The following is an 11,070-nucleotide window of genomic DNA, read 5'->3' as shown; positions in this document are numbered from 1 at the left end:
AGAGATCATCAGGTCCCAGCCGAGGTGGTCAGCAGGTCCAGCCCCACTGCGTGCCTCAGTGTTCTTTCCAGCGCCTCCTTTTCCGGACAGGTGTCACCTGCTTCGGAGGGTCTAATCCTGAACTCTAGGTGAGCACTGTGGGCCCCAGGCTCCACAAGGAACATCATCCCCTACCTCTTCTCTTCCACCGACATTAATGAATCCATACTTCTGGAACTGCCCATTCCCATCTACTATGGAGGTAGGCTGTACCAGATGGTGTGTAATGTTGGTAGTGGTGTGTGTGTGTGTATGTGTACACATCCTCCCTCTACCCGCGCCTAAGCTTTCTCACCCCTTCCTCTCACCTTTCTCCAGCTTCCAATCCCTCAGGAACAGACTGGTTCTATTGCCACTTGGCATAACTGATGGTCCAAGAGGGTAATTCTGCCCATGTGTTGAGGGTCCATTTCATTTGCAAAGTTAACAGGGAAGGAGTCCAGACAAAGAGAGCACCAGGGGACCATGATAGGGTCAAACTCTGGTAAAAAGAGAAGTGAGATTGGCTTTTGGTCATAGGCATCACTCCGGCCTCCTGACCTGGCTTTCTTCCCTGGCAGGGTGCCACAGATGCGCTGATGCCCCAAGTGTTCACAAGGCTTCCCGCTAACCATGCCGCGGTCGCCCGCAGCTGCTTTGACGCTGCTCCTGCTACTTCTGCTGGTGCTGACGCCACTCCTAACCGGGGCGCGACCATCCCCAGGCCCGGATTACCTGCAGCGGAGCTGGCTGCGGCTGCTGGTGGAAGGAGACGGCTGCGCGCCCTGCCGGCCAGAAGAGTGCGCCACGCCGCGGGGCTGTCTGGCCGGCCAAGTGCGCGACGTGTGCGGCTGCTGCTGGGAATGTGCCAATCTCGAGGGCCAACTCTGCGACCTGGACCCCAGCGCTCACTTCTACGGGCAATGCGGTGAGCAGCTGGAGTGCCGTTTGGACACAGGCGGCGATCTGAGCCACGGCGAGGTGCCCGAGCCGCTGTGTGTCTGCCGCTCGCAGCGTCCGCTCTGCGGCTCAGATGGCCGCACCTACCCGCAGATCTGTCGTTTGCAGGAGGCGGCCCGTGCATGGCCCGACGTCAACATCACCGTGGCGCACCCAGGACCCTGTGAGTCGGGTACGATTGGCCAGGGGGACCCTACCCCCATCCCTTAGGGGTTTTTGAGGCACTACTCATAGGCTGCCAGCGAGCATTGGTTTCTTCTGGACAGCTGAGCGAAAGTGATGAAGCCAGAGAGGCCTTGAGCCCGGTGTTAGAATTTGTTTCTGCGGCTGGCCCGCAGAGGCCTGAAGGTGCGGGCCCTGAGCATGCGCCCAGCTGCCAGAAAGCTCTAGACGCCCACTTCAGGAACCAGTATCTGAGGGAGCAAGAACAAAGCCAGTGATGAACCTCAAAATTAAGAGAGGAAAGAAAAATGCTGCCCTTACCCCACCTCCTCCCCTGACTTTCTCCAGACCAACTGAAGCCCAGACAACAAACTTGAGATCCGACAAGTTTTCTTTTGGCAAATTCGGAGAGCAGTTCTATTGTTCTATTTCCTTCTTTAGCACTTAAGAGTTAGTGAAGGGGGAGTTTAGCTGCCCCCACCCCACCATTCCACCAGGGGTCTCGAGTTTTCTTTGGAAGCTTTAGTAACTTTCCCTTCCTGAGCTGTGGATCCCGGTCTGGCTTGGCTGTAATTGCCTGGAAAGCAAACACCCAGCGGGAGTCCCAACACTTTCCCCCTCCTTTCCCCTCCCCCAGGCTTCCTGCCTAGCTCCCGGGCCGGTTCCAGTTTCTTGGCTTTGGCGGCTTGGAAGCCCCTGGGAGTGGGATGGAGGAGGGGCTGCACGTTAGGGCTTTGGGAACTGGGCCTGGCTAGGAAAGGGGGAAGGAGAGGTGAAGAAGGTGTTGGTTACAAACTAGGCAGGCTGGGGACCTGCAGGGTGGAATGAGGACAGGGGAGCAATTGGGGACAGAGCCAGGCTGAGATGTGCATCTGTGTGCTTGGTGGCACATTGTGTATGTGCATGCACACCTCCCGGTCATCTTTTATACTCTCCTGTGTAGCTGCATCTGTGTTTGTGTGTGTCTTTCTGTGCAAGTGTCCTGTTTATGGTTGTGTGTGTACCTCAATAAGCATTTCCCATGATCATGGCCACAATGGTTTGTATAATGGATCTTTGCTGGGCTGGGTGTGCCATCCTGTTCTAAGGCCTCCCCTTTCCACCTCCAGAGCCCCAGATTGTGTCACACCCACATGACATTTGGAATGTGACAGGGCAGGACGTGATCTTTGGCTGTGAAGTGTTTGCCTACCCTATGGCCTCCATTGAGTGGAGGAAAGATGGTTTGGACATCCAGCTGCCAGGGGATGACCCCCACATCTCTGTGCAGGTAGGCACAGGGAAAAGAGACCTTTCTCAGCAACCCAGAACCTCCCTGGAAGGGCCCTGATGATTCCTTTTCTGGCTTCAGTTCAGGGGTGGACCCCAGAGGTTTGAGGTGACTGGCTGGCTGCAGATCCAGTCTGTGCGCCCCAGTGATGAAGGCACCTACCGCTGCCTTGCCCGCAATGCCCTGGGTCAGGCAGAGGCCCCAGCCAGCCTGACTGTACTGACACCAGGTAAGAGGGTGCCCTGAACCCTGGGGTCTGGACAGATGGTGGTGGATTGGGGCCCTTGAATGTGTATGTATGGAACGGAGTCATTTTGCATTTACAAGCGTGACTTTCTCACTGGAATAGATGGGCGCTAACAGCTTCTCTTTTGTCCCCTCTCCTTGCAACATGTATTTGCAGACCAGCTGAACTTCACAAGCATCTCCCAGCTACGGGCCCTAAACCTTCTCACCCAGGAGCAAACCGAGAGTGAAGAGGCTGAGGATTACTACTAGGTCCAGAGCCCTCAGCCATGGAGATGGGGGAGTGAGGGATAGTATTCATCCTGCTCTTAAAAAGAATTTGAAGTTGGAGGGGAGCAGAGACCCCCCTCTCCAGGATGACTCCTCTCTTACTAGGGGAGATCATGGTGATATTGAAGAGGACGGGGGCAAAAGTTGGGGAAAGGGATGAGGAGAAGCAGAGACCAGGAGACCTGGGGCTTAGAAGGGCCCAAGGAATAGATGCCCCATCCAGGACTGTCTCTAGTGTGGACCAGACAAGCAGATATCACCAGCTACCAACTAGTCACAGAAGAGTGGGTGCAGGTAGAGGCTGGAGTGGACACTAGGATCCTCCACTTCAATCCCTTGATCTAGCCCTGCCCAGCCACCTGCTCCTCTCTAACCTCCAGTGCACAAGCTTTTTTCCCAGCTGTTATTTTCCTGGTCTCCAAATTTTCGATAGCTTCAGTTTACCCTTCCTTAAAACTCACACTCCTGACATCTTCCCTCTCTCATAAGTCCCAGGGATATCAACCAACTGTGGTTCTCCTGTGTGGTGTGTGCTCTGCAGGAGAGCACAGAGGATCAAGGTGAGAGTTTGGTCATGTGGTTTTTCTTATCCCTCTGGAAACACAATGAGGCCAGCATTATGCCTTAGACTGTTCTGTATACCACTTATAATGGCTAGCATAGGGCTAAGCTGCAGTTAGGGACCCAATAAAGACCTGTGAATAAACTGTGACACAAAGGTGCCCAAACAGCTTGAGCAGATGTGCACCCGGAACCTGTATTTCCCTGGTATGTCTCACACACAAGGAAGGGAGTCTGGCTTCAGGGGCTGCAGGTCTTTCTGTAGAAGCACATGCCTGCCAGATGTACAGAGAGAAGGTCTGTGCTCTGCACTGGCCTAGCCTGTTCTCTGGGGAGGAAGGCTGGAGCCAGCTTGTCAGAGAGGAGAGGGGTATTCTTCCAGACTGCTCTCTGCTGGGGCTGGTGTGGAGATAGACCACCGGTCCTCTTTTCATCTCAGCTGGCTGAAGAACCAAGACTACAGTGGGGTCTCCCAATACAAGGGTGGGGGGAAGTTTGGGTAGGGGAAGTCTGGCCACTTTTAAGAGACTGCAGCTCCCTTCCCCAGCTCCCATCAAAGAATCTACCCATTTCTCAGTTAAAGTTATGGTAAACCTCTTCCCTCTTCTATTAGCACTGCTCTGGGATCTATCGAATCTGGTTGAGGACCCACCCCCCTTCAGAATCACAAAATGTTTTCCCCCACATTCTCCTTGCCTCCTCCACTGATGAGGCCCAGTGTTGGGAAACGTTTATTGAATGATTGAAGGAGTGCATGAATGAGTAAGTCAGTGAGGCCAAGACCCTTTATGTGGATGGCGACAGGCTCCTTTGCGCCTGGGCTCCTCCCGGAGCCTGGCGCCACCACAAGAGGGATCGCTGTGTCTCGGCGGCGTCTGAGCTTGTCCTCGGGGCCCTTCGCAGGGAGCCCGGCCTCCTGGGAGGGGCGTGTCCCTGCACTGGGCCGCCCCTCCCTCGGAGCTGCGAGGCTCCCAGCTTTGCGGGGGGACAGTCCTCGCGGTGGAGGCCCCTGACAGCGCGTGGGCTGGGATGTTATTGTTAAGTGCTGTGGAGAAGGCTACGACTCATAGCAACCTTAGGAACAAACAGATCGGAACCTTGCCTGTACAGCGCGCCGTCCTCACAATTTCCACAGTGATCAAGCCCATTGCTGCGGTCACTGTGTCAATCCTTCTTGTTTAGGGGCTTCCTCTCTTTCTCTGACCTTTCCTTTCTCAGCATATCTTTTTCCAAAAACTGGCGGAGGCATTCGGAGAGAATTCTAGAGCGGCCACAGACGCAGAAGCAGGGGTGTGGAGAAGCGGGTGACAGTGGGAAGGGGACTGTATTGGCTGTTTGGCTTCAATACCAAGTCTGCTCCACGTGAGCAAGGGAACTTGAATCTGAGACTGGAGGCGGCCTGACTCTAGATCTTGGTATTGAGTTCCTGCCGGGACAGGCTCAGGGGCGCCCCTTAGTGGGTCCAGGGCCCCGCGGGTTCCCACTTTCAGAACCAGAGCTCGGCGTGCAGACCTCCGCCAAAGCAGAGAAGGGCACACGCGCCCTGGAAATCTAACGCCTCAATTGCATGTCCACACTTTGTAGGACGTTCTGGTACAAACTCCCAGTCTCCTGACAGCCTCAGTTTCCCCCTCCGCGGTCCTGCGGGTTCAGGCCCCACAGCCAGAAAAGGGAGGAACCGCTGGCGCCTCCCTCCCCCGCCTCTGCTCAGAGCACCGGCTTTAATAACGTCGCTGGGAAGTGACACGCGATTTATTATTAAAGTAATGCGGGCGCGGGGACGGGAAAGGTTTAATAAACGCGCCGAGATGCCGAGGATTATTCACCGCAAATAAATGAGAGCGCGGGCGGTGTTTTAATAAATAATTTCCCGCGGCTCCCGGGGGAGGAGGGGGCGGGGGACCCGCGCCGCTGCCGGAGCTCAGGACTGCGCTCCCCGCCGGATTTCCAGCCGTCTCCTAGTTTGTCGCCCCACGTTGCTCACACCCGAGATACGTGAGATTCCCGGGGAGCCCGTTCCGGGCCTGGGTGTGGGAAGGGCGCTGCCTACCCTACTTTCTCCACCTCTGAGACGTTTGCTTAAGATGCAGCGAAAGAGCTTCCTTCTGGCCCTAAACTGGCGATCCTGGGTCGAGATCTGATTTGGGCGGGAAGTGCTAACCGATACCAGCCCTTGGCCAATCCGAGGCTCCAAGGTCCCACGTCCTGGCTATTCTCCCTCAGCTTCCCACTGACCCCTAGGGGCTTCAGACAGAGGGGGTGAGCGTACAGGTGTGAGCTTGTCACCTGTACAAATGGCCCTGACTCCCTTCTGGGGTGTCCTGAAGGATGGAGCAGGTTCCGAAGAAGGTCCCCCTTGAGCTGTGCTGACCTAACCAGAGGCAGCCTGGGCTGAGCGCAGCCCCTGGCTGGTGGAGAAACATGTAGATCAATTTTAAGGGCTGTCTAAAGGGAGAGCTCTCTGCAAGCCCCCAACGTGGACGGCGACCAGGCAAAGCCGATCTCAGTGTGCGGAGCATGCGGACTTTGGGGATCGATCAAGTCTGCTGCACTTGCCTAGGGGCTGCTTGGGGGCCACCTGGGGTGCACCCGGGGGGGCCCCCCGTTTGTGCAGAAGCCAGAAGAGGCGACACCTCTGGCAGCGTTTGGGAGTACGGGAAGTGGGGAAAGAGTGCCATCTGGTGGATATTTCTATTTGTGGCACTAAGATTGGGTCAGGCTCCTTGACACTTGTTGAGACAGTTAATTTGATTCTGAGAAAAATCAGATAATAAAAAGATGCTTTGTTTTGCATTCATATAGCAAAAGTATGTAAGTGACATTATGTGTAGTATGTATATATGTGATAAAGAAGTTCTAGGGGAGCTCTGGTGGCCTAGTGGCAAGAAGCTGCACTGCAATCCCAGAGGCACATGGTTCGAATCCACCAGATGCTCTGCCGGGAAAGGAGGGACAATCTCCTTCTGTACCAGTCAGATATGACTTGATGGTACACACACACTCATCATCATCATCATCATCATCATAATAGACGTTCTAGTGGCGAAAAAAAAAGTTCTGGTGGTGTAGTGGGTAAAGAGTTGTACCCAAAAGCAAGCAGTTCTGGTGGTGTAGTGGGTAAAGAGTTGTACCCAAAAGCAAGCAGTTCCAATCCACCAGCTGCTCTGTGGAAGAAAGATGGATAGTTGCTTTCTGTGCGATTTACAGCTTCTGAAAACCCGCTAGAGGGTCATCTGTGAATCAGAACTGACTCGACACCACATAACACCACCAACAACTAACAACAACATATATTTGATAAGAATAAACAATTAAGCTCTCCATTGCTGCTATCCAAAGCTGGCCGTTAAAATCTTCCCAATGGTTCCACAGAAGAAAAACCTGATGATCTGCTTCCATATAATCACACACTCAATGCTGTCCAGTTGGAACATACTCATAGCTGATTGCTCAGCTGGCTTTCAGAGGCTGTAAATAACATATTTATCTTGCAGAGCCACTAGTGGATTTGAACTTCTAGAAAGGTGCTGCTTTTAGCAGTGCAAAAGTATAGCCAAGAAGATTCTTAAGGACAGTTCTCCTCTGTCACATGAGATTGCTTTGAATTGGAATCAATTCAATGGGCATCGAACAATAACACATATGCGATACATTAGAGGCAAGGATAGTGAGCGAGACTTCTTCTCCCATACTTTGGGTTATCAGGAGGGACCTGTACTGGGTAAGAGACATCATGCTTGCAAAGGTGGAGGGCCAGAGAAGGAGAAGAAAACCCTCAACATGATGGATTGACACAGTGCATCAGTGGGCATAGACTGTGAGGTTTTATTCTGTTGCACGTAGACTCAGTCACAATGAGTTGAAGCCATCTCAATAGCATCTAAAGCAACAACAACAACATGTGATGTCTCAATCTATTATCTATACAACTTGTGCATAACAATATGTGTCCAGGTCCCTGGCTGACTCAAATGTTTTGTACTTGACTATTAGTTAAAGGACAGCTCTGAGAGAGTTGCACTGTTAACCCAAATGCTGTGCCTCTCCACCAGTTATAATCCACCAGTGACTCTGAGTGAGAAGATGGGTAATTTCCTCTCATGCATGCAATGTACAGCCTCATAAATTAGCCTAAAGGGCAGTGGTTTATATGTACTTTAGGGTGAACGAAAGGCTTGTCAATTTACTTTTTTCCTTTTTTTAAAAAAGAGTTAAACTTTTTTCAAATTTTCTTTTCTATTGGTTTGCTTACAAAGTTTGTGTACATTGTGATTCACACTATTCTTCATTCACACTGTGTTTCATTCAATCATTTCCATGCATTATATTTTATAGTCAATCACCATTGGACCTTGCCCATCATTACTCTGTCTTTGCAGGTCCTCGCCGGATCCTTCCCATTTCCATCATCCCTTCCCTCCACCTGCCAATGCTCCTTTCATAATGAATACAGCCAAGAAAATAAACCCTGTGGAGCACTTCTATTCTGGAACTCATGGGACTGTTATGCATTGAAATGGACTGCATGGCTCCTGTTTCTTTCCCCTCCCAGGATCTTGTATAAAGGATGATGTGCATGTATGTGTGTAACATTGAGTGTATATGCGTGAGAGTTAGACAGACTTAAACACTCATCTAGTGGGCTTGGTGCTTTCGGGGATTTTCACTCAAAACACACAGATTCTGTCACATAAGATTCTTTTCTAAGTGTTGAGGCAGCTGAGAGCAGAGGCAATGAGACTGGAAACGTAGGCCTATTACCTGCTAGGTTATATTTGAGTATTTCCTCAACACTCTAAATGACTAGATATTTTCAAAATAGCGAAAAGCTATATAAATCGGTCCACTGTGATAAATGAAATGCTAACCAAGACCTGTCACCTTGTATTTCAAAGAAGAGGAGCTTAGGAGGAAGGAGGAAGACTGGAACTGGATGGGAATAGGGTTTTGGAGCTTGAGGGTAAGAGTAGGTTCTCTGAGGGCAATGGTAGGGAGTGCCACTTAGCAAGGGGCTGCAAGGTATGAGGGCTGGAAGGTGGTGATTGAAGTTTTGGAAGTTATTTCCAGACAATGGAGACCAGTTTAAGGTTTCTTAAGGAGGAGATGGGGTGGGGATATGGAGATGGAGCTGGAGGGAAGTGATGAGGATGGTATCAGGGATGAAGTCTGGTAATTGGGGAGATAGATGCTCTGATAATAGTGACACATCTGTCTCGAGGTGGAACCTGGAAGCCAGTGGGATCATCTGTCCTTCCTACCACCTTAGTCCTCCCCAAGAAGAGTATTCTCCTAATATTCTCTAGGCTTCTCTCTGTTCAAACTAGTTCCCAAATGTGCTGGGCCAAGAAGGATAACTTGGGTTCCAGGGCTCAGCCAGGCTTAGATGACTCACTGGCAGGTGGGGTGGGGCAGGGCTCACATCATCACTATCCCATGAAGCCTTGTCCCAGCCACCTGGGTCATTGCCCACCCAGCTAGCTCAGCCCAGGAGATTCAAACATGGGTGGGGTGCCCCAACAAACACACACGCACACACACACGCACACACACACACACACACACACAATTTAATTGGGAAAAGTTCTTCTGAATAATTTCTTCTTCCATTTTCTAAATGTTGTTCAGACCTTGTTAGGCTTCTAAATGCCATCCTACTTCTTGGTCTGCAGTAAACTCATGTTTCTTCTCACTTTCACTTATAGGACCACTTTATTCTCAAACCAGAACCTCTTCTATTTCTATCTCTTCAATTGCTTCTCCTTCTGTCCTTCAGTCCCTCTTTACTTCCCAGATTTGAATCTCAGATCCCTGGGTGGTGTCCCCACTGGTTGGGAATGACAGATTGAAGGCATGGTGAGTTCCTGGCCTGGGTTTATTTATTATTATTTTTTAAAATATTTCCTTCATTATCTGGGCAACTGAAGGGTCTGTGAACAGGGTGGCAGTTATGAAATTCTGGTTTGGGTAACAAATGTTACCCATAGTCAAGTGTCCCTTACCCCGTCCTTGATAGAGAACACTTGGGAATTCAGGATGGGCTTGAGGGTACTGAAATGGGGCAAAGTATGAAAAGTGAGGAAAGGCTACAGAGAGGTGGTGGCACCTGCCTGGATGAGAGTGGGGACTCTAGGGATAATTGTACACTCCTCCTAATCACTTTTTACTGCAGATCTCTGGAGCAGGGCTGAAGACCCCACAGTTCTCTTGGGTTAATCTGGACCTCATTGAGACCCGAGTTTTAATCCTGGCTTCCTCAACCCTCTCTTCCTCTCCTCCACCCCTCTGCCTCCTCCACAATGTGAACTAGTACCAGAGGAGTTAAGTTTGGAGAGCAGGGCTGGGGCTCTCTGTTGGTAGGTTTTCCCTTTCTTTCTTTCTTCTTCTTCTTTTTTTTTTTTCTTGTTGTGTATCATTAAGTCAGATCCAATGGCACAGGAGGAGATTGCCCCTCCTTCTCCAGCAGAGCATCTGGTGGATTCAAACCTTGTACCTTCAGTATTGCAGTGTAATTTCTTGCCACTAGGCCACCAGAGCTTCCTTGGTAGTGGTCTCTGAAGGTAGTGGGGTTTTTTTAGGGTCTTAGGGAGCAGAAATGTGTGCTCTAAGATTAAGTTGAGAAGAACATGAGGTTTTGTGATACCAATTTCTACCATTCTCTAAATGTATACCTTGGGTGAATGTCTTAATCTTCCTTATTCTGTGTCCTTCTCTGCAAAAGAGTGGTAGAACTTACTCCCCAGAGGTCATGGTGAGGGTTAGAGAGCCTGGAAGTCATGTGTGCCTGGACCATAATAATATTCAACAAATGGTCAGTTTTACTATGTCTGGGCCATCATTTGGATAGGCTATAGGATGATAGGAGATAGGATGAGACCTAGGGTAGAAGTGTCCTGCTGAAGATCCTGTGGTGGAGGATGGGCCTGTGGCAATCTTGGTGCCTGTCAGGAGGAGGTTTTAGGAAGAGGGAAAGGGCTAAGGCACGGTGGGGCTGGGCAGGGTCTGAGTTTCCACAGAGCTTGGCAGGTATCACTACCACAACCCCCACCCCCATCCCCTCCTCAGGGAATCCCTGTCAGAACCCAGGCTCAGGCTCTGAGCTTATGGGGAGGGGCATCCCCTAAACTCACCTCCATCCATCTCTTTTATCTGGGCTGCTGAAGGGCTGGAGCTCCAATGGGGCCTCTGATGGGGAACAGATACAGACCAGGCGGAAGCAGCCAGAATTGTGCTGAATTGGAGCTGAGGACCGGGCCAGGGGGGGTCAGTGAAGAAAGATAAAGCTCAGTACAGCTGAGGGCTCAGGGGATCTGTGGGGCCAGGCAGCAAGGCTGCAGGAGAGAAGCAAAGGCCGGAAGCCTCTGAGGGAACCGGTTCCAGGACTTCAAATGACCAGACAGGGCCACTCCAGGTTTGATTGCAGGAAGGCCAGTGTGCCAGGGATGGGCTCAAGGCTGGGGAGGGGACACTTAGAACCCCTCAAGGGTCAGGTATGTGGCAGAGTTTCTGGGGGCTGCCTTACCTTTAAGGCAGAGACAGGGAAAAGGGCTGGTAAGTGATTTTAGTTCCTGTTTTAATTAACTTTG

General features: G+C 51.2%; 1 protein-coding gene across 1 annotated transcript; it reads left to right on the top strand.

The window, feature by feature from the left end:
- Nucleotides 1–605: 605 nt before the first annotated feature.
- On the top strand, nucleotides 606–2,908 carry KAZALD1 (Kazal-type serine peptidase inhibitor domain 1). Its single transcript, XM_006880015.1, is given in 5 exon segments — nucleotides 606–662; nucleotides 664–1,150; nucleotides 2,250–2,410; nucleotides 2,492–2,639; nucleotides 2,814–2,908. Coding segments are annotated over 5 exon segments (936 nt in total). The 5' UTR covers nucleotides 606–617.
- Nucleotides 2,909–11,070: the final 8,162 nt, after the last annotated feature.

This window comes from Elephantulus edwardii, unplaced genomic scaffold, assembly GCF_000299155.1.
Source record: "Elephantulus edwardii isolate Elephantulus edwardi_28Jun2011 unplaced genomic scaffold, EleEdw1.0 scaffold00006, whole genome shotgun sequence".
Classification (NCBI taxonomy): domain Eukaryota; kingdom Metazoa; phylum Chordata; class Mammalia; order Macroscelidea; family Macroscelididae; genus Elephantulus; species Elephantulus edwardii.
The sequence above is the reverse complement of the archived record's forward strand: the minus strand, read 5'-3'. Positions and strand labels throughout refer to the sequence as shown.